The sequence below is a fragment of the Pseudophryne corroboree genome, chromosome 6, assembly GCF_028390025.1.
Source record: "Pseudophryne corroboree isolate aPseCor3 chromosome 6, aPseCor3.hap2, whole genome shotgun sequence".
NCBI lineage: Eukaryota > Metazoa > Chordata > Amphibia > Anura > Myobatrachidae > Pseudophryne > Pseudophryne corroboree.
In genome coordinates this window covers 58917330-58941136 of record NC_086449.1, presented here as the reverse complement: position 1 = coordinate 58941136, position 23807 = coordinate 58917330, and the positions used below count along the sequence as shown (strand labels likewise).

The 23807-nt window shown below is 43.5% G+C and overlaps 1 protein-coding gene across 1 annotated transcript in view; it reads left to right on the top strand.

The window, feature by feature from the left end:
- The window catches only part of LOC134936128 (complement C3-like), a 613812-nt gene that overhangs the window by 528422 nt on the left and 61583 nt on the right, over positions 1 to 23807 (top strand). The window contains exons 29-32 of the mRNA XM_063931045.1: positions 7763 to 7926; positions 8586 to 8744; positions 11330 to 11389; positions 21971 to 22061. Of these exons, the coding sequence (XP_063787115.1) occupies positions 7763 to 7926; positions 8586 to 8744; positions 11330 to 11389; positions 21971 to 22061 (474 nt within the window). The remainder of the gene's footprint in view (positions 1 to 7762; positions 7927 to 8585; positions 8745 to 11329; positions 11390 to 21970; positions 22062 to 23807) is intronic.

Here is a 23807-nt window from a genome sequence, read left to right as displayed (position 1 = left end):
TGTCTATGTGAACCAATGTCATTGGCAGGGACCAAGCTAACTTAGATAGGGGCATGATCAGAAACCACAGAAGGATCTATGCCCACACCATGAATGGAGGTAGCTATGGAAGCCAAGAGTAACCAATAATCAATTCTGGAAAATGATTTATGTGCAGAAAAAAAGTGTGTGTGTATATGTATATATATATATATATATATATATATATATATATATATATATATATACTTTAAATGTAGGGTTATGGAGTCTCCAATCATCACTTAATTTCAGCTGTTGGCAAATGTGCAATATACCCAATATAGGGTTGGGTATAGAGTGGGATACCTTGGTTTTCTGTCTATCATAGTTGATGAGACAATATTGAAATCTTTCCCCAGTAGGATGTGAGCATCCGATTAAGGGTATAATTTGTTAATGAGTTGTAAGCATAAGGCTTTACTATACAAATTATGGGCATAAACATTTGAAATAATGTACCTGTGCGAATCAATAGTTACATCAACAAGAATATACCTAAAGTACCATCAGAAAAGGTGTGATGAATTAGTACATTCAGATGACTTTGAATGGTCACACCAAAACCTTATGGCCTAACATATTCATTTTAGCATGTTCTACTTCAGTTAAACGAGTTTCTCGAAGCAGGGAGATGTCAGCGTGAGCATTGTATACTTTTAACGTTCCATGAATACATTTCAGTAGGTTCATACCAAATAGGATACATTAAGCATTAGACCAACTAGTAATATTATAAAGGATGCATCAAAGAGGGAGAGGATAAGACGAGGGAAATTGGAGAAAGGAGGCAAGGAAATCCCATAGCATACAATTTCAAACTGAACAGAAGTTGCAATATAGGCAGCTTTAGTAACATGAAAAAAGGGATCATGAGCTTGAGCAGCAACATATAACTTAGCATACTGTATAAGCTACTAAAGCACATCAAATATTCATTAGGGCGAATGCAAGAGGGTATAGAGTGCACCCTCAACTAGTAGGGTAATAAACACGGTGCATGAATTATTAAAAACTAGCAAGATTCACTACTATCTGTGTATAGGGGACATAAGCGAAATATGTAACACTAGCATCCACTGCAAGGACGAAGCTGAGGGTTATTCCAGAGCACATATGAATGCAGGAGCAGTAAGTGAGTCATATACCATAAGAGGAAATCCTGTCAATATATAAATGACATGCACATTAATTAAACCACAGCAGAAAGACATACTACTACTGAAAACACGGAACACTCAAAAGAAAAAAAATAGTGTAGCATATACAGTAAATGCTCAGCCACGTTAACTCAGCAGAGGACCCCTATTTGTGGAGCTGAACATTTGAGATCTTCTTCTTTTAGAATCTCTTGAGCATCATCAGGAGATGTGAAGTCCTTAAATTATTTTCCATCGAAGATACGGATACACGCAGGGTACAACAGAACAAATTTGAGATTTGAGGAAAACAATTTCATGTAAATAGTGCCATGTTCTGTTGTGCTACTGTAACATCTGTGTGTGGAATAATCCTGAAAGAGAAGTCACCAATCATCTCACATGAGGTTACCCTTTTATAAAGCTGCAGACCAGAGGTCAACTTTATGTCGGAAGTTGAGATATTTGAAGATCATGGCTCTAGGTCTCGTATCAATATTATTCCATGGTGGACTCAATAGATGAGCAAGTTTTATCTTTTCAAGTTTTGAAGAGTAGAAGCAACCCCCAATAATTCCAGAAAATCTTTCTTTAATAATTGAAGTAAAGCTGGACCTCTAATCAGGGGCATAGCGAGAAGTTTGGGGGCCCCATAGCATTATTTTGAAGGGCCCCCTGTCCCAATGCTTCCAAGATACACAACTCTCCACAGCAGTTAATTGTATGCCCCATAATAGTGCCCTAGTTGATTTTCTAAGACATAGTAGTGCCTTAGTTAATGTTATGCCACATAGTAGATCCCTAGTTTATTTTATGAACCATAGTAGTGCCCTAGTTCACATTATGTCACATTGTAGGGCTGCCAGTACACATTATGCCAGTACACATTACAATTACACAGTACACCCAATTCGCATTATGACATACAGTGTCCCCACTTCATAGTATGCCACATTATAATACCCTCCAGTTAATTTTATACCACATTACAATGATCAGGACCAGGGGCATAACTACTGTAGATATTTTGTAGGTCCCAAGGAAAAAGTGTTAAGGTCCCTTATGTATATACTAATGGTAAAAAATGTATGTAACACATGTAACTTTGACAGGGAAGCTGGGCCCCTCAGCCACTCTCAGCTCTGGGCCCCATAGCAGCTGCACTGCCTGCACCTATGGTAGCTACGCTCTTGCCTCCAACTGGTTCCTGCAAACTGATCAGATACAGATTGTTCCTGTGCAACCTGTTTTCAAGATCATCTATTTTGTTTTTCATTTGATAGGTTGTTGTTTTTTTGCATATGAGAGACAAGGGGGCATATTCTTCGCCTCACACACTTTCTTAACTCACACAGCCTACTGGACCCACTTCAGTCAGGTTTTCGTGCCCAACACTCCACAGAGACAGCACTGACTAAGGTAGTGAATGATTTGGTCACTGCTAAATCTAAAGGACATTACTCTCTACTTATTTTCCTTGATCTCTCTGCTGCTTTTGACACTGTTGACCACTCTCTTCTCATACAAACACTACAATCCCTAGGTATTCAGGACACAGCCCTTTCTTGGTTCTCATCCTACCTATCTAATCGCTCCTTCAGTGTTCGTTTCTCTGATTCCACCTCTCCTTCGCTACCTCTCTCAGTTGGAGTACCGCAAGGCTCAGTCCTAGGTCCTCTGCTTTTCTCTATCTATACCACATCTCTTGGCAAACTAATCAACTCTTTCGGATTTCAGTACCATCTGTATGCGGATGATACTCAAATCTACCTATCCTCCCCTGATTTGTCACCATCTGTATTGGGCCGTGTCACTGAATGCCTTTCTGCCATTTCATCTTGGATGACTTCTCGCCACCTCAAACTTAATATTTCCAAAACAGAATTAATTATATTTCCACCGGCCAATAGTAGTTTCCAACCTGATATCTCTATCACTGTTGAGAACTCGGCAATCACCCCTACCCCACAAGCTCGCTGCCTAGGTGTCATTCTTGACTCTGAACTGTCCTTTGTTACCCACATTCAATCTGTCTCAAGATCATGTTACATACATCTAAGAAACATATCCAAAATACGACCATATCTTACACAAGACACAGCAAAAACTCTAATCCATGCTCTCATTATCTCCCGCATTGATTATTGTAATAGTCTCCTGACCGGTCTTCCCAAACATAGGCTCTCACCACTACAATCCATTTTGAATGCAGCTGCGAGGCTAATCTTCCTTGCCAGACGTTCATCGTCTGCAGATCCGCTCTGTCAGTCCCTCCATTGGTTACCGGTATTCTACCGTATTAAATATAAAATACTTTTACTCACATACAAGGCTATTAACCAAACTGCACCAACATACATCTCTTCACTCATCTCAAAATATCTCCCTACCCGACCTCTCCGCTCTGCACAAGATCTCTGTCTCTCATCCACACGAATTACTTGTTCACACTCAAAATTACAGGACTTTATCTGGGCTTCACCCACTCTGTGGAATGCCCTCCCATGCACAGTAAGACTCGCCTCTAGTCTCCAAACCTTTAAATGTTCCCTGAAAACTCACCTCTTCAGACAAGCCTATCAAATTCCAGACCCACCCACATAACCTTCAGTGCTTCCCTATCTAATTACATCCTCTGAAGAGTATTCATAACATCACATATCTTGTCTTTCTTTAGTCTCACACCCTCCTGACACTTGGCCGACTTTGTGAGGTATCATCATACAACCCATTAAGAACTTAGCAATCTGGTGGACCATTATGCAATAGGTAGCATCTATCCTTGTGTATCTATGCCTATTTCCCTATAGATTGTTAGCTTGCGAGCAGGGCCTTCCTACCTCTATGTCTGTCTGTTTTTACCCAGTTTTGTTCTATTACTGTTGTTCTAATTGTAAAGCGCAACGGAATATGCTGCGCTATATAAGAAACTGTTAATAAATAAAATAAATAAATATTCTTGATGAAAAAATAGTGCAATTAGAATTTTTATTTTTAAATTCTCATTGTATTCTCACACAATTTTTTCATTTTTCATCATGGACCCCGGTTAACATGATCACTTCCGATAAAACTGGACTTTTTACAAAGTCAGTTTTTCGGGAAATGATAATTTACAACTTATGCTGCCCAGCTGCAGAATAGAGCTCTTCAGCTGCCCTCACCCTGACCCCCTGTCGGCAACATATTGGAGGGTTTCTCCGGCTGCAGAAATCACTCTGCAACCAAGGCCCCCCTCACCCCACCTGCCAGGACATTATATACTAAGTCGACACAGCCACGGCTCCCCCCTCCCCACAACCACTGGCACCTTAGTATCACGGCACCCTGCTGGGTCTATCTATGCAGCCACTGCTCCCACTGGCACCTTAGTACCGTGGCCTAGTACCATGACTTCCACTGGCACAATCTATGCTACAGCTGATCCTTGCTCTCGCTCGCCACCAGCACCTTGGTACCGTGGCCCCCACTCGCCGCTGGCACCTTAGTATCGGGGCTGTCTGGCTGCAGAGATCGCTCTGCAGCCAGACACCACTCCCCCTCCGCTGCACAAGCTGCTGTGTAAACAGCAGCTTGTGCTGATCTAGGGGCTGTTCGCCATCTCAGGATGATGAACAGTTTCATGAATGTCACAATCTCTACATTCCCTGGGGAGTGTAGAAATTGTAACATTTTTGGGATGATGAATATGCTGAAAATTTTTGCTGGTGAGAAGTTGTGGCCAGCTTATCTTTAAGCTCTGCAACCTTTGCTGCATGAGCCGCCATAATGGCCCTGGAGAAGTAACTAAAGAAGCAGGTGTCAGATATCTGGAGGTGAAGTAAATGAAGAGGATTGCCAAAAGGTTAGGGAATCCTCCGATGGGGAGAGAGAGGGCAACATTATCTGTTATTCAGTGTGTGGAATGAGTGTGAGGTGGATAAGCACTTATTATCAGAAGCTCTCTTCATGCCAAGTGTAATTAAGTCCATAGAATGAGTATGAGGTGGATGAGCACTTATTATCAGAAGCTCTCTTCATGCCATGTGTAATTAAGTCCATAGAATGAGTATGAGGTGGATAAGCACTTATTATCAGTAGCTCTCTTCATGCCAAGTGTATTTCAGTCCATAGAATGAGTATGAGGTGGGTGAGCACTTATTATCAGTAGCTCTCTTCATGCCAAGCATAATTCAGTCCACAGAATGAGTCTGAGGTGGATGAGCACTTATTATCAGAAGCTCTCTTCATGCCAAGTGTAATTCAGTCCATAGACTGCAGATGTCCCAGTAAAAGCTATTGTAAATGCAAAGTGAAGAACAGCAGGTACTGTAGATCAAACTAATGAAGTAGAGAAATCACAGTATGAATAGGTCAGAGATGAGGTCATGCAGAGGTGAGCACAGTATGGAGATATACAACATAATCTCTCATCATGAGAGTAGATAGAAATTGAAAGTCAACTGCAAAGAATCTTGGAGATGGATGGGAAGCAGGAAAGCATTAAACCAGTATGGTGAACAGTGTACAGGGATCCGGCTAGCGTAATCCCTGAGTAGACAGGTGAAAGCGGGTATAATACACTTGTCCACAGGAGTTGGTTGTATAGATGGAATATAGTGGTTTGCATAAACCGGTAGTCACTGACAGTGTAAGTAGTAGGTAGGTGGGTGTAATGCTGGGACCACCTAATACACTTTCACTCACGCACACCTTAGGCTGGTAATAGTGTCTGTCCACAGCTGATGTAGCAATGCGGAAGAGAGCTGATGAGAGATCTTAAAATGGAGAGCCCTTGCCCAAGATGGTCTCCGGGAATGCACTCTACACTACACAGGGAGTCCTAAGCAGCAAATAGACTGTGAAGGGCGGTCTGGCTATCCTGGGTTGTAAAGGCCTTGTCGATGGTCTGAAGTCTGCCTCCACACCCGCAAACACTGGGTCTAGTTGTGATGTCCACATGTAGCAGCTCAGAATCAGTGGAATTGATTGGCCCTGACTGAAGAGTCCCGTGTCATTTAGGCGCACTGACGGATGTCCACACAGCCACCCGTGATGGTTCTGAATCACTCCGTGTCCCCTTCCCCCCAATACTGAATGTATTTAATTAATTAGGGTGATCATCATATCCAGTAGCTCAGATTTATTCCTATTACTCAATATATTTTCACTAGTAAATAGACCTTGCATATGCCATCCTCATCTCCTCTTTCAACAATTCCGTTTCCTGGTCTGACGACAGCCCCCCTTCCCACTCTGCTCTGTCCAATCCCAATGGCCCCCCCTCCCCCCATCACCACCGCTGTGCTCTGTCCCAGCCCTAGCTCCCCTACTCATTCCAGGTGACTGGTCAAGTCCTGAAGTTCTAGGTCATTCCCATCTCTCCCTCACTGAGAGAACAGTTGGGGCGTGCACTCCGGTTTCCACTACGTGCACATTCCAGATACAGGTCAGACCTTGTGAAATGATTTTATAGATTTGGACTACTGCAGGAAATATGATTCCAATTTTGTTTTTAAAGGGTTTAAACAACAGTAGCTAAATGTAATAGCCTGCGAGCTGCCGGAGATGCGGGACTTTGTGCGAGCGTGCCCGTATTCTTAAAGCGGCATTCATTTACAAGGCAAAATCAGATTGTTTTTGTCCTGTAAATGATTCCTGCTTTAAAAATATGGGCAGACTCGCACAAAGTCCCGCACCTCCGTCAGCTCGCAGGCTATTACATTGAGCCCAAGTTGTTGATTTTACCAGAAAATGAGACTTTTGCGTTTATTAATATCTGTCAACAAAATATTCTGTCTTGTGTATAAGGCCGTTCATTACACTGATATTGTGTACAAATGGGTTCATTCTACTTTACCATTTACTGCTAAGTGGTCTATTTACTAAGCCTTGGATGGAGATAAAGTCAACGAAGATAAAGTACCAGCCAATCAGCTCCTGTCATTTTTCAAACCCAGCCTGTGACATGGTAGTTAGGAGATGATTGGCTGGTACTTTATCTGAGTGGACTTTATCTCCATCTAAGGCTTAGTAAATCCACATATATATTATCGAGGAAAAAATGCTTACTCCCTTGCAGGTCTAACATACTGGTCATTTGTTTTTGCAAATGCTACTGTTTTTTTTAACACATCAACTAAACATATTACTCTCCTTGTATGCATATATTTCAATGTACATTCGGTAAGCAAATATCACAGTAAGCCCATAACTGTACATTTGCTATACCAAAATTGTTCATCTTAAATATTAAAAGATTTAACGTAAAGCTCTTGCAGTACATTTCTGTTTGTAAGTTTTGCTGTATACTGTCCTGCTTACACATATTTTATTCGGAATACATACTGTTTACCGGTGGGCGGGATGCCGGCTGTCAAGATCCTGACAGAGGCTTCCAGCCCGCCAAAATGCCGGCAGTGGGTCGAGAGCGCTAAGATTCCCCTTGCGGACTCACTGCTGGGCCGTCAAATTGATGCATCCCCTTTATTCAAATTATTGTAAAAAAGTTTAGTTTTTTTCTGCAGTTCTATGTACCGATTCCCTGCCAGTGGCTCATTGATTATCTATGTTATTATGCATGATTTGTCCTGAAATCTCTTCCTACATTATATTTCCTTATCAAGGAAATAATCATTGGGAGGAGCCAGGCTCCCACCACTTATCCCTGGAGGCTACATCCTATGCGCTCCTCACACTTCTGACGTTAAAGCAGTTAAAGCAGGCTGGACCATTAGCGCAATGGCTAACAGAGCAGAGATTCCATGGAGAGGTTTATGGATCAACACAAGTATGTAACTCTTGCATTAACTTGCATTACAGAAACTCTCCCTCCTTGGCCACGCATAGTTCCCCACATAAGTTTAATAAAAAATGTATGAACATGTTACAGATGACTTACAGTACCTTGAAAAAATGTTGGCCCTTATTTAATGGCTGCCAGCTGCAGGTAGGGGCGCAAGTCTAGCAGGACATGGCGCTACAGGAAAAATCCAAATACAGCCAGCCTGAATGTTTAAAACACAGGAAATACATGAGGATCTTATAATCCAGCAATTAAATGCTTATTCTACTAACCAGATCAAGTTGAGTATACAGCTTTTAAAAGGTTTCTGTGATTTTTACTTTTATTTGCTGCAGGAGTAGTGTTAGCAGGGTTCCAGCCTTCTGCTAGTGTGCTTAAAAGTCACCTTACATTGCATGAAACACTCCTTTTACACACAAAATGAATGCCTCCTCCTCTTCTTCTTTTCACCTTCTTATTTTTTTCTTCTTTTCATACTTCTCCTACTCATTCTTCTCATTCTCATTCTTCTTTACTCCTTGTCTGTAAGTACTGTAAATTGGAAATTAAAGTTGCCATTTGTTCCAGGAAAATATATTACTATAACGTAAATCTTACTTTTTCACATAACTGAGCCTAAACATGCCACAACACTTCTATTCTAGGCTACTATCATGTTATTCCAAGCTCTTGCCCAGTATCAGATAGACGTTCCATCTGTCAAAGATTTGGAAATGGATGTCAAGTTCAAGCTGCCAGGTAGAACGCATACTACGCCTCTTCGCATCAATCTTAACAACGCCATGCTGGAACGCTCGGATCAGGTGAGATCTTAGGTAGTGTGATGCTGTGAGAGAGATGTAGCCATTGCTCCTGTGATGCAGATATTGGAATGTGGTTAAATATCTACAAGAAACTCAGAGAGGAGAGTGTGACACTGAGCACTTGCTGGAAGTGTTCAGCTGTAATTATGTAATTAAAGAAATGTTTCTCATGGCTTTGATAAATAATATACATATTAGAGATGAGCAGTTTGGATTACCTGGAAGCCGAGCCCCCCTCCCGAACTCCCTGTTTCCAAGTCAATCTGGGCTCGGGTTTTCCCACAAGGATCGCATTCCAAATTGAGGCAAAATGTCTGTCTCCATGCAGTGTGAGCCGAGCTGCCAGCTAAAAATAATAATTAAAAAAAATATTGTTGTATAATTTGTTTAGTGAATAGCAGGAGCAGCAACCCAATACTACTGTTGCAGCTGCTGCAACCAGTCTTGATGAAACTAGTCCTTCAACATAATCTACTAAAGCCGAAGCCCAATGGAATAGAGGGTTTAAGTCAGGGCATCTGAAATAAAAAAAAACAATATTTTTATAGTGGCAAAGAAAAATACCTCTATAAAAGGTAAAGGGCAGAAAAATATAAAATTGCCAACATGCCATTCACCACACGTAGTGGCAAGGAAAGGCTCAGGCCTTGCCCTTTATTTATGAGTGATGGTTCTGCCTTTTCTAATGATACCAGACTTTTTAACTCAGAGTCTAGAAGAAGTGTCGAAAAAATGAAAACCACTAAGGCCGTAGAACAAACTGTGTGTTCAGAACCATCACATTTGCCTGAGGAGAGTCTAGGAGTCTCCATGTTAGCTATGTGCGAGTCTGACATTTCTCACACTTTCCTCAAAAAGAAGCATCTTTTACCCCCTTCACCTCCTTCCACCATTTCTGATCCATCTGCACATGTACAGAGCATTACAAGCAAAGATAGTGATGAGGACATATTAGAAATTGAGGATGCTTGTTTGGAAGTGAAACAGGATCACGGGATATGTGTGTACTGCTACTATCAGACACTGAGGATAAAGATGATGTTGATGGTGTTGTTTGTGTAAGTCAGTCACCAGTGGCTGCAGCTGTTGCCCATGATAATTAGAAAGCCATTGTGATGCCTGGGCATAAATATTAAAAAAGCCTCCTCTTGGGTGTGGTGTTATTTTTACCCAAATCCTGACAAACATTTGTAAAGGCATCTGCTCCATTTGTGAGGCCAAATGGGTCTATTTACTAACCCTTGTATGGAGATAAAGTACCAGCCAGCCAACTCCTCACTGTCATTTTTCAAACACAGCCTGTAACATTGCAGTTAGGAGCTGATTGGCTGTAACTTTATCTTCATCCATGTTATCTCTATACAAGGCTTGTTAAATAGACCCCAAAGTTAGTAGAGGTAGGGATGTTAGCCATCTAAGCACCGCCTCCATGTTACATCATTTGCGATGAGTTCATGAAATGAATTTCACTGAATTATAATAATTTGTTGCAATTAACTGCCTCATCATCCTCCTCATTAGTGATCGAAGGCAGTCCTTCCAAATAATTGTTTGTTTGTGGGGTCCCAAACAAACCAAGCACTTCAGCTACAAAAGTGGCAGTCCCTCTCACTGGCGTGCTTGGTTTGTTAAACTGCGCATGTCTTTTTAAATATCCAACATAAGGGTGGGTGGGAGACCGCAAGGACAATTCCAACTTGCACCAGTTTTTTTTTTCTGTCACTGCTGTGTGGCAAGGTTTCATGTACTATATGTGCTATAAACTGCTGTGTGTTTGTGCTACTGCTCTGTTACTTAGTAACCAGCCAGCTTGCTTCAGGTTTTGGCCTAAACTGGATGAAACCAATATTGAGAGCTGTGAGGTGGTCAGAATTGACTGGAAATGAATGTTATTGATGTTAAAAAAAATCTATAGGCCCAAATTCAGTGATTTTAACTTTTTTTTATAAAATGTTGAAAAAAAATACAGATCCAAAATTGAAAACCAGTGGGGCAGTTTTGGCAAAACTAAAACCCGAAGATGAATTTGAATTAAAGCCAACAAAAATTAGGCCACTGCCACAGGTTCTATTCTCACTTTGTGGGTGTCGTGAACACCCACGAGTGGGAATAGCCCCTGTTCTGTTGTAACTCTCATTATAGCAATGAATCCGTATGTTGATTATGTATATTATTTATTTATGGTAATACTTGCATTATTACAGATAGACAAAGGCATCAGCTCCTCATGGCTGTTCTTCTTCTCCTTCCTTTCTCTATCTACTTCCTGATCACATGTCCTTTTGTGCTGCAGGATTCTTAAAGATACACTACCTCATCTTACTATTACAGTACTTGACAATGCCCATAAACTATCTCTATACATAAGATACTACAGCCCCTATGCATCGGGATTCCGGCTACCGGCATTGTCTGCTGTCAGGATTCTGGCGTCTGTATCCTGACCGCCGGGATCCTGACTGCTGGCAAATTGATTGCATCCCAATGGATCATAGATAAAACCTGATGGCCACTCAGGCTGCAATATCTGCCATGTTGAATGTTTGTCTGTATTGTTACATGTTAAGTAACTCCTCTCTTTACAGACATCAAATATTGGAAACTTTACAGTTACTGCAGAAGGGAAGGGACAAGGAACCTTGTCAGTAAGTTTAGTATAAACTTTATTGCCAATTTATTTTCTTTGTTATGTTTTTGATGAGTGATATAAAATGTAATGGGTCAAATGTAAAAACAGAAAGTGTGTTATCCTGGCCACACTCACTATGATATGTTCACATAATTGAAGAATTTGATATACATGTTTCTCTTACGTCCTAGAGGATGCTAGGGTCCATATTAGTACCATGGGGTATAGATGGGTCCACCAGGAGCCATGGGCACTTTAAGACTTTAATAGTGTGGGCTGGCTCCTCCCTCTATGCCCCTCCTACTAGACTCCATTTAGAAAATGTGCCCGGAGGAGCCGGTCACAGTTAGCGGAGCTCCTACAGCTTCTTCTTTTTTTTTTTAAAGAGTAATTAGGCACAGGGAGGCTGCTGTCAACAGCCTCCCTGCTTCGTGGGACTTAGGGGGGGAGTAGTGTCCAACCCTCTGAGGTTAATGGCCACTATCTCCACTGACAGGACACTGAGCTCCTGAGGGTGATGATCGTTAGCCCCCGAGGCGACCGCTCACTCCCGAAGCATGCCGCCACCCCCTAACAGAGCCAGAAGATCGAGGTGGTGAGTGTGTCACCAGTGACCTGACAAGCGGGGAGCCGGTGTGCATGGCAGCTACAGGGTTGGAGTGCAGTACTAACACTGTGCTCCGGAAGGCTCAGCAGTACAGGTGCGGTGCTGTGAGGGGTGCCCTGGGCCAGCGCAATACCCTTACAACTGGTCACTCACGCTATCAGGGGCTTCAGTAACGCTGCTAGTGCCATTACCTCAGGCCAGTATAAATATTCAAAGTGTGGGAAGACGCGCCATGTTTGGGGGTGGATCTTCTCCTCAGAGCGGATCCAGCAGCTCACCGGCGCCATTTTCTCCCTGCAGATCCACACTCTGAGACGCTGAGAGGGAGCGCTGACCCTCCACGACTACAGCTATCCTGTGTGCTATCAAGGGTGTTGTAGAAAGGGGGGGAGACTGTCTATTAACTGTGTAGTTCTATTAAGGGTACACAGTCATCGCCAAGCAATTATAATAATAATAACATACTTTATTTGTCATTAAAACAGCAATGAGATGTCAATGAAATTCAATATGAACATACTTCATTTATAAAAGATTAGCACTAAGCCTGGTGGTCGTTTAACATCCGGACAGCTGTGGCGAAAAAACTGTTCGACATGCGATTAGTGTGAGCACGAACACTCCTAAAACGTTTTAGGGATGGCAATCTTTCAAAGACCAAACAATTTGGATGACTTTCATCAGCTAGTATACACCTAGCTTTCCTTAACACTCGTTTTCAATAAAAATCTTTCATACAGGGCAGGGACACCCCAATAATCTTACTAGCAGTTTTGACCACACGCTCAAGGGCAATATGTTCCGCTACAGTGCAGTTCCCAAACCACACTATAATCCCATACGTCAAAACACTCTCTATAATACTTCGATAAAACCTAACTGTCAGGTTTCTGATTTTGTCTGTCCCCGAAGGGGGCACTAGTGGGTCAGTGTTGGTACAATATATGAAACGTGGAGGCAGAATAAAAGTCCTGCGCATATGCGCTGATGTTTAATGCACAGAGGTCACAGAGCAAGGATGTAACAACAGATGGTACTTAGCATTGGTAATGGCAGAAAATAAATAGTAACGGTAACTGAATCCAAGGTAAAAAGTCTCTGGCAACACAAATATATATGGAAAACAACTTGATGTCTGAATGCAGAAAGTTTGAAGCAAATAAAGTCTCTGATAACAAAACGTGGAATAACTTGATAACTGAAATGGTTTGGAAAACAGAACTCCGGTAATATTGATAAAACACACAGTCTCTGTATAGCTTAGTTCTTATTACCACACAGGGCCCAGGCAGGAGACAGTCCCATTACAACAAGTTTGCAAGAGTTGTATGATCAAAACGAGGTGCACAGATAAAGCAGTGGAACAACACCTGAGGAGAGTCTCTTACTGATGATGAGCTGCGGCTGGCTGTGGCTGGAGTATGTCGCAGAATGAAGGAAATGCAGGGTGATGAAAAGAAGCGATGAGAAGAATCACAGGGAACCACTGGAGACAGGAACATGGGAACCAGGAGAACATGAGGCACCAATGTGGCTCGTTGTCCTCTGAAGGTAAACACAGGACTGGATTGGATGCCTGGGTCAGTCGAGAGCAGGTGTCATGGCGGCACCCACACTGCCGGACACCGGCACACAGCAAGGCACACTTAGGACTTGAATCAGGGGCACTCAGCTATACGGAAAACGATGCTCGCAGTCAGCACATCCATGCAGCCGCGACTGGGACCATGACCTCCGGAGGCCTGCACACCAGCACGCTGGTAGGTGAGACGTTGCTGAACGCCGATTACTGACACTAACTAAGGTACTCATACTCAAACAGACAGCCCTAAGTCTCCTTAAAAAGAAAAGGTGCTGCTGTGCCTTCTTAATCAAAAAAATACAATTCAAGGACCAAGTTAGATCATTTGCAATGTGCATGTCCAAGAATTTAAATGAAGCCACCTTCTCAATTTCCATCCAAAAATACAGGTAGTAACGGCTTTATTGCTACCACATCTAAAATCAACAACCATTTCCTTTGTTTTGGATGTATTTAAAATCAAACAATTTTCTTTACTCTATTCCTGTAAATGTAAAATTTCATATCTATAGGATATCTCATCATTTCCACTTATCAGATCAACAACCGCTGTGTCGCCTGCAAATTTCACCACTTTAACAGAATCAGAAACTGAAAAACAATCATACGTAAATAATGAATGTAATAACGGGCTCAAGACACACCCTTGCGGAACCCCCGTACCTTTACGGACCTCACCAGACACAGATTTAACTAACCTAACTACTTGAGGCCTATCAGTATAAAAATGTAAGATCCAATTGCACATAAACCCATTTAAGCCCAGGTAAAAAAACTTAGAAACCAAAGATGCTGGTACAGTTGTATTAAACGCAGAACTAAAATCCACAAATAAAATTCTCACACATGTCCCCTTCTTTTCTAAATGGTTCTGTGCCTGATGTAAGACAGTCAAAGCTGCATCCTCCGTAGACTGATTCTGCCGATAGGCAAATTGAAAAGGATCAAAATTTGCGGAAAAATTTGATTTGATATGTCTTAACATCAAACGTTCAAAGCATTTCATAACTAGTGACGTTAACGCAATAGGTCGATAATCATCTAAACATTTGGGCATGCCCTTTTTGGGTACAGGGATAATGTCTGTAACCTTAAAACTGTTTGGGATTTTGCAGATTATTCTATAACTGCCTACTGAGGCGCTGTGTGTGCTGGCTCCAAGCTCTGTGTTTCTCTGAAGGTACTTTGGGGAAACTGTGTCTGACACTTTCCTGTGTGTGTGTGTGTGTGTGTGTGTGTGTGTGTGTGTGTGTGTGTATGCAACTTTCTCACATAACCATGTCCAGGGACCCTGTGTCTTGTGCGGCAGAAAATGTATCTTCTCCAGAGGAATCCATTCCATGTACACAGGAATGTAATATTTTGTCTCAGCCTTCCGAATCCGAGCCCCAGTGGGTAGCTTCTATTAAAGGAATGATATCCGAGATTTCTACTAGGATTGCGCATTATGAGACGGAATCACAGATTTTAAAACAATCTGTGGAGGTTTTGTGTGGTTCTGTCCCCACTACCTCAAAATCCCCTGGTGTATCCAAGAAACGTGCGCTAGCTCAGATTATGCTAGTCAACATGGACACAGACTCTGACATGGCAGAGAGTGATGCGGTTATGCGGGGGGCTTAGGCTTCCCTGGCAAGAGGGGTGCAACTCATGATTGAGGATATTAGGGATGTGTTACACATTACTGACAAGCCACCTGAACATGTGGAGGAGGCTTATTTTACGGACAATAAGAAAGCCTCCCTGACCTTCCCTGCGTCTAAGGAATTAAACGCATTATTTGAAAAATCCTGGGAAAATCCAGAGAAAAAATTCCAGATCCCAAAGAGGGTTCTTGTGGCTTTTCCTTTCCCTGAGGGTGATAGGAAAAAGTGGGAAAACCCACCTATAGTAGACACTTCTGTATCTAGACTGTCTAAAAAGGTGGTTTTACCTGTCCCTGGGTCTACCGCTTTGAAAGAACCGACAGACCGCAAGATTGAAACTACGCTCAAATCCATATACACTGCTTCAGGAGTGGCGTTAAGGCCCACTGTTACCTGTGCATGGATTTCTAAAGCCATAGTAAAGTGGTCAGGCACATTACTAGAGGACTTAGATTCTATGAATAGAAGTGACATTGAATTGTTTTTACGTAACATACAGGATTCGGCATAACATACAGGACCTGGGTATTCTGACTCCAAGGACATTGTCCATGGCAATCTTCATTGCTCCGGACTGGCCAAGAAGGGTTTGGTATGCGGATCTTCTGGATCTACTGATGGAAGACCTGAGGCCTCTTCCTCTTCGGGAGGACCTTCTGCGACAGGGGCCGTTCGCTTATCAAGACTTACCACGGCTACATTTGACGGCATGGAGGTTGAAGGCCAGATATTAGCTCGGAAGGGCATTCCGAACAAGGTTATTCCTACCCTGATACAGGCTAGGAAAGGAGTAACATCTAAACATTACCATTGCATTTGGAAAAAGTATGTATCTTGGTGTGAATCCAATAAGTTTCCTACGGTGGAGTTTCAACTGGGACAGTTTCTCCTCTTCCTGCAAGCAGGTGTGGATATGGGCCTGAGTTTGGGATCCATAAAGGTCCAGATTTTGACCTTATCCATTTTCTTCCAGAAACAACTGGCTTCCCTCCCTGAGGTTCAGATTTTCTTGAAAGGGGTTCTGCACATCCAGTCTCCCTTTGTGCCGCCTACGGCACCCTGAGATCTTAATGTGGTGTTACAGTTCCTCCAATCGGATTGGTTCGAGCCTCTACAGGAGGTTGAGGTCAAGTTTCTCATGTGGAAGGCTGTCACTTTGTTGGCTTTAGCTTCTGCTAGACATGTGTCGGAGTTGGGGGCTTTGTCTTGTAAAAGCCCCTACTTAATTTTCCATGAAGATAAAGCTGAGCTCGGGACACATCAGCAGTTCCTTCCAAAGGTTGTGTCGGCTTTTCATATCAACCAACCTATTGTGGTGCCAGCTGCTACTGATTCCTCAATTTCGTCAAAGTCCTTGGATGTTGTAAGGGCTCTGAAAATCTATGTGAAGAGGACTGCTCGTCACAGAAAATCAGACTCTCTGTTTGTCCTGTATGATCTCAAGAAAATTGAGTGTCCTACTTCTAAGCAGACTATCTCTCTCTGGATCAGGTTCACTATCCAGCATGCATATTCTACAGCAGGATTGGCGTGTCCCAAATCTGTTAAGGCGCACTCTACTCATAAGGTTGGTTCTTCCTGGGCGGCTGCCCGGGGTGTCTCGGCTTTACAGCTTTGCCGAGCGGCTATTTGATCTGGGTCGAACACGTTTTCTAAGTTCTACAAGTTTGATACTTTGGCCACTGACGACCTAAGGTTTGGTCAGTCGGTTCTGCAGGAGCCTCTGCGCTTTCCCTCCCGTTCTGGGAGCTTTGGTACATCCCCATGGTACTAATATGGACCCCAGCATCCTCTAGGACGTAAGAAAAAATAGGATTTTAATTACCTACCGGTAAGTCCTTTTCTCGTAGTCCGTAGAGGATGCTGGGCGCCCGCCCAGCGCTTCGTGATCCTGCAGTGGTTACTTGGTTCAGTACTGCTTTATTCTTGGTTAAGTACTGTTTTGTTACTTGGTTATGTATTCTTGTTCAGCAGTTGCTGAGTTTTCAAGCTGGTTAGCTTGGTTTGCCTTGTATTTGTGAGCTGGTGTGAATCTCGCCATTATCTGCATAAACTTCTATCGAAGTTGTCCGTCTCCTCAGGCATAGTTTCTAGACTCGTCTGGTAGGAGGGGCATAGAGGGAGGAGCAAGCCCACACTATTAAAGTCTTAAAGTGCCCATGGCTTCAGGTGGACCCATCTATACCCCATGGTACTAATATGGACCCTAGCATCCTCTACAGACTACGAGAAAAGGACTTACTGGTAGGTAATTAAAATCCTATTTTTCAAAAATTATCAGTAGCCAGATCAAAATAATTAGAGCCCTATCTGACACGTTGGTATAAATAGTATGAAGATGACTAGAAATGACCTATAGAACTTGTCTGGTACACAGCAAAGATGACCACTATCACCAATTTCAGTCTCATCCTATTCTATGTATTGTGTCTTCCATTAGTCTTGGCATATGGGGGTCATTCAGACCTGATCGCTCGCTAGCTATTTTTTGCAGCGCTGCGATTAGATAGTCGCCATCTATAGGGGAGTGTATTTTTGCTTTGCAAGTGTGAGAACGCATGTGCAGCCGAGCACTAAAAAAAAGTATTGTGCAGTTTCTCAGTAGCTCTGAACTTACTCAGCCCTTGCGATCACTTCAGCCTGTCAGGTCCCAGAATTGACGTAAGCAACCGCCCTGCAAACGATTGGACACGCCTGCATTTTTCCAACCACTCCCAGAAAATGGTCAGTTGACACCCACAAATGCCCTCTTCCTGTCAATCACCTTGCGATCGGCTGTGCGAATGGATTCTTCGTTAAATCCATCGCATAGCAATGATCCGCTTTGCACCCATACGACGCGCGTGCACATTGCGGTGCATACGCAAGCGCAGTTATGACCTGATCGCAGGGCAGCGAAAAAATCTAGCGTACTATCAGGTCTGAATGAACCCCATGATTTGCTAAGGGTACAGGAAAATCAATTTCAGTAGAACACCCAGGGACTGATTACACACACACACACACACACACACACACACACACACACACACACACACGTGTGTACTTAAGTATTCTGGTTTTTAAAATTGTGCTTCCCAGTGGTGACATAATCAAGAACAGAACCTTCTATGTAAATTGATATCATCAGACCCTAAACATGTCATCAGGCATCTTCTACATGCCAGATTCAATACCATGGTAAATCCGGGACCAATATAACCATCACAAGTACTAATATCTTCAGCAGTCCTCTATTCAATATTGCTTCAATTTACAAGGAGTCTTCACCCATATACAGTATGATCTCAAGGCTGCTGTGAGGTGCTACCCACTACTCAAAGTATGCATACAGTACATTACAATAGAAAGAAGAAAGGTAAGTAGTGTCAATGGTGCACTGGGACCAAATGTATCATAATAAAAGTTATATACTTTATGGGTACAGGTCAGGTTAGGTATCTGTTATACGGATCCCCGTTAACTGAAATATTCTGAAAACTGGAATATTTCGGCCCTGTAGTGACGTTATGACGTCGCCGGCGTCATGATGTCACTGGAGTCAGTGGCCATTTACAGACAGGTGGGGGAGTGGCTTTGTGGCCATTCACTCATCGTCACTGCCGCTGAAATGCCGGACCCCCCTGCTGACCGATCCGGATAACAGGCATGCTTTTGGTCACGAGAATTCAAGATATGGTATACTCGATCTGTATGTATTAAAATATGTATCAACATTATTCAGACTATTAAAATTGGTGAAGTATAAAAACAAAAAGTAGTGAATAGAAATGAAATGATCAGTATATTAGAACATGTACTTTTCAAAAATAGCTGTTGTCTCTATTGTTCTACTTCAGTGTATCATTTGTAACAGTTGCTTTGCTCATTGCTAATCATATACTGCAATGTTATATGTTCCTCTATTGTGACCAAGGAGATCAGTAGAATAGTTTTACCTCTAGAGAGGAGATTAGTAGCAAATAATGTAGCTATTGCCAAAGTATCCAGGAAGCTGATACTTAATATGCCATTCACTGTAGTAGGAACTCAAATCATCAGGTTGGAGGCTGGTTTATCTAGCTCAGGGGTGGCCAACCAGTCAGAGGCAAAGAGCCAGAAAAGATCCGTAGTCAAGGGCAAAAACCACTGACATGCGCACGCGTAAAAATGGGGGCGTGGCCTAGTTGTCACAAAGCCATGCCCCATTTTTGTGCGCACACCTTTCGGTATGATGTTTGTATGAGTATGACCTTGTGTCATAACCCCGTTTTTAGTCATGTTGTACAGTGCCACATTCATATAAAATGCCCAAAAATGGGTGCCTCCACAGTGCCAGATACATATATGCCCCCACAGTGCCAGATACACATATGCCCCACAGTGCCAGATACACATATGCCCCCAGTGCCAGATACACATGCCCCCACAATGCCAGATACATATATGCCCCATAGTGCCAGATACACATGTCCCCACAGTGCCAGATACATATATGCTCCGCAGTGCCAAATACATATATGCCCCACAGTGCCAGATACATATATGCCCCACAGTGTCAAATACATGTATGCCCCCCACAGTGCCAAATACATGTATGCCCCCACAGTGCCAAATACATATATGCCCCACAGTGCCAAATACACATGTCCTTACAGTGCCAGATACATATATGCCCCCAAGTGCCAGATACACATGTCCTTACAGTGCCAGATATGCCCCCTAATGCAAGATACACATGCCCCCACAGTGCCAACTATGCCCCCAGTGCAGATACACAAGTCCCCACAGTGCCAGATATGGCCCCAGTGCAGATACACACTTCCCCATAGTGCCAGATATGCCCCCAGTGCAGATACACATGCCCCCACAGTACCAGATATGCCCCCAGTGTAGATACACATGTCTTTCCAGTGCCAGATATGCCCGCAGTACCAGATATGCACCTAGTGCAGATACACATGTCCCCACAGTGCCAGATATGCCTCCAGTGCAGATACACATGTGCCACAGTGCCAGATATGCCCCCAGTGCCAGATAAGCCCCCAGTGCAGATACATATGCCCCCACAGTGCCAGATATGCCCCCAGTGCAAATACACATGTCCCCACAGTGCCAGATATGCCCCCAGGGCAAATACACATGTCCCCACAGTGCCATATTTCTCCCCAGTGCCAGATGTGCCCCCAGTGCAGATACACATGTCCCCACAGTGCCAGATATGCCTCCAGTTCAGACACACATCCTCACAGTGCCAGATATGCCCACAGTGCCAGATACACATGTCCTCCCAGTGCCTCCCCCCCCCAAAAAAAAAAGTGCTGATCACCGCGCTGCTGCTGTGAGGGTAGGAGAGTGCAGCGTGCGCCTCTCTTGCCCCTCTGTCTCTGGCAGCGGTGTCTATCTTCAATTCGGCAGCTCGTGGTCTAGCAGCCAATCAGGAGCCTTAGCTGCCGGTCCACAAGCTCTGATTGGCTCATGGACCGGCATCGAATTGAAGATAGACACCGCCGCCGGAGACCTTAGAAATCTGTGCAGCGTGTGCCGGGCTGTGTGTGCACTGTGTCGGGCAGCGGTGGCCGGGAGCAGATCGAGCCACAGACGGAGAATGAAAGAGCTACATGGCCACCCCTGATCTAGCTCACTGTAATTATCATTAAACAGCCTCTCTAGGATTTCTATAATGCTATGTCTCCAATCGCAGCTAGTGTACTTGATTAGTGTTCCCTAAATCTCCTAATCCTGATCTCCTGTATTATGATATACTGTAGAAGTAGCAATAACAATATATTGCTGTAGAATTAGAACAAGGATAACGGCTACTGCTTGCCTACAGCTGTTTCACCATTAGGGCTTTCTCAAGGCATCACTAGCTGATCACTAAGATCACTGTCCCTGCATGCAATAATTATTTATACATCCATGCGATGTAATCCATAACCGCATTGCGGATTGGGTCGATTTTATCACCTCACATCCGCATCCTCAGATGCAGATAGTGATAAATCGGCCCCTTAGAGAGGAGCCATGAAGTGAGTCAGTGCCCTGATTGGGGGCTAGGGTGTTTTTGTTTTGAGTGAGGATTCTGCCTAGACACTACACCACATACACCCCTCTACCGAGCCAATTACCCCACATCCTCACGAGCGGAGCATCTTTTTATTATATACTTTAACAGCTGTGATATACATGTTTTTATATGAGAAGAAAAATATATGTCCTATATCTATATGCTTGTAGCATCAATTTTATTAGAATTACCTTTTACAGAATAGTCTGTAGAGGTTGTCTGGGATGGTGGTGTCCACAAGCTTGGGAAGACCTCCAGTTGAACAGACCTTAAGTAATGTCTTATTACAGATAAATACTATGAGGTATATGCTACTTCCAGTAAAGAAGTCTAGAAATGTCCACACTGTGGGTGGGATGCAATGAAGTCCGAGTTTGGCAAACATTTTTAGAAAGGGGCAATCATATACGAGGCTAAACCATCCCTTGTAAATGATTGCCCCTTTAAAAAAAAGTCAGAGTTTGTCCAGCATCCAGCTTGGCCGCTGAACCCGGACTTCATTACATCCCACCCTATGTATTCTGCCCCTATCAGGGCAGAATAAGAAGAGGCAAGGTACTAGCTGTACAGTATGCAGCAACGTATATTTCATCAATCTGAAATAGTTATAGGAAAAGAATTAATTTACAGTCACCACAAACCGCATCATATCATTGATACTACTGACTGTTGTATATGGCATTATGTAATTGCTGCTGTCTTTATCTCTCCAGGTGTTTTCTGTGTATTACGGTATTGAGACAGAAACGGAGAAGGAATGTAATAACTTTGATCTATCGGTAACAATTAGGGATGAGCCTGGAGGTGAGTATAAGTGTGCTTATAATTGTTATTTTGCAACATGTATCTGTATTGCTGGGAATACATACACTTTACCGGTGGCTGGGATCCCGGCTGTCATGATCCCGACAGCAGGATCCCGGCAACCAGTATACCGGCAGCATGGCAAGTGCTAGAAAGCTGCGCACGCCGCGGGTTATAGTCTCCCTCTATGGGTGTCGTGGACCCCAACAGAAGGAGAAAAGCCTGTGGTGCCGGTATTCTGGCGGCGGCATCTCACCGCCTATCGGGATTCCGGCGTTGACATTGTGACTACCGGGATCCTGACAGGTGGTCTCGTGATTGCCTCCCGTTGTGCTGTACAGATGAGACATCAGTTATATCTGGAACCAGTGGTAGAATTTCCACTAGGCATGGGCCATGGGGTCCCACTTTCTGGAAGTGGCAGAGCAGACCCCTTGCATCAGAGCCACATAAGACCTGTACTATGGAGATTGGGTGATTCCTTTTTTATTACAACTTTTTTTATTTTGCAAGTAGCAGGAGATGTTTACGGGTAGTGAGTTGTGGTGCAGGAGGTGGGGGTAAGGTTGCACCTGCCTCGACTATCCGAAGGCGCTAGGATCAGCCCTGACATAAAAGGGGGCGGAGCTCTCAGCAACATGATGTTAATGTGACAGGCAGTTACTGCTACCTTTTACTGCTGCTGAACTGTCCGCAGACCTTTCAGCGCAACACACAAAGATCTAGGTTACAGGAAAATACAGTACAGTGCAATATAACCCAAACTTGCCTACATTGAAAAACTGCTCTCCGGGAGAAGCCCAGAGAAGGGATTCAGTATCCCAACGGTTGGAATCCCGACATCGAGCTCAGCATGTCCCCTTGCAGGCTCACTGCGCTCAGCACGATTCGGGGCCGATGGCGACCTTAGATCACCACACTAATCTATTCCTCCTCGGGTGGTGGTGTGGACAAATTCTCCTTTTTTTTTTAAAGTGGCAATCATTTACATGGCAAAATCAGCCAAGTTTTGCCATGTAAATGATTGCCACTTTAAAAAAAAAAGGAGAATTTGACCAAAATCTCTCACTTTCTGATTCTCACACCCTATTACATTTCCCCCCTCGTGTTAAAGAAATATATGATCACAATTCAATGTTAATAGAACTATTGATAGGAACAGTATTACTGATGTGATCCTTCAGGTATTGTATTAGTTAAATCAGGGTGACAATATAAAATGGCACAATAAAACAAATTAGCATTTCACATACGTCCTAGAGGATGCTGGGGACGACATCAAGACCATGGGGTATAGACGGGATCCGCAGGAGACATAGGCACTCTAAAGACTTTTCATTGGGTGTGAACTGGCTCCTCCCTCTATGCCCCTCCTCCAGACCCCAGTTTTAGAAATGTGCCCAGGTCGACTGGATGCACTCTGAGGATCTCTACTGAGTTTCTCTGAAAAGACTTATGTTAGATTTTTTATTTTCAGGGAGATCTGCTGGCATCAGACTCCCTGCTTCGTGGGACTGAGGGGGCAGAAGCAGAACCAACTTCCTCAGAGTTTCATGGCTCTGTTTCTGGCTGACAGTACACCATTAGCTCCTGAAGGGAACCGAACGCTAGCTGTGTCTAGATGCTCACTCCCACAGCACGCCGTCACCCCCCTCACAGAGCCAGGAGTCAGAAGACAGGTGAGTATGAGAAGAATGATCTTCAATCAAGTAAGTGACGGCTGAGGTGCGGCGCGGCTGGCGGGAG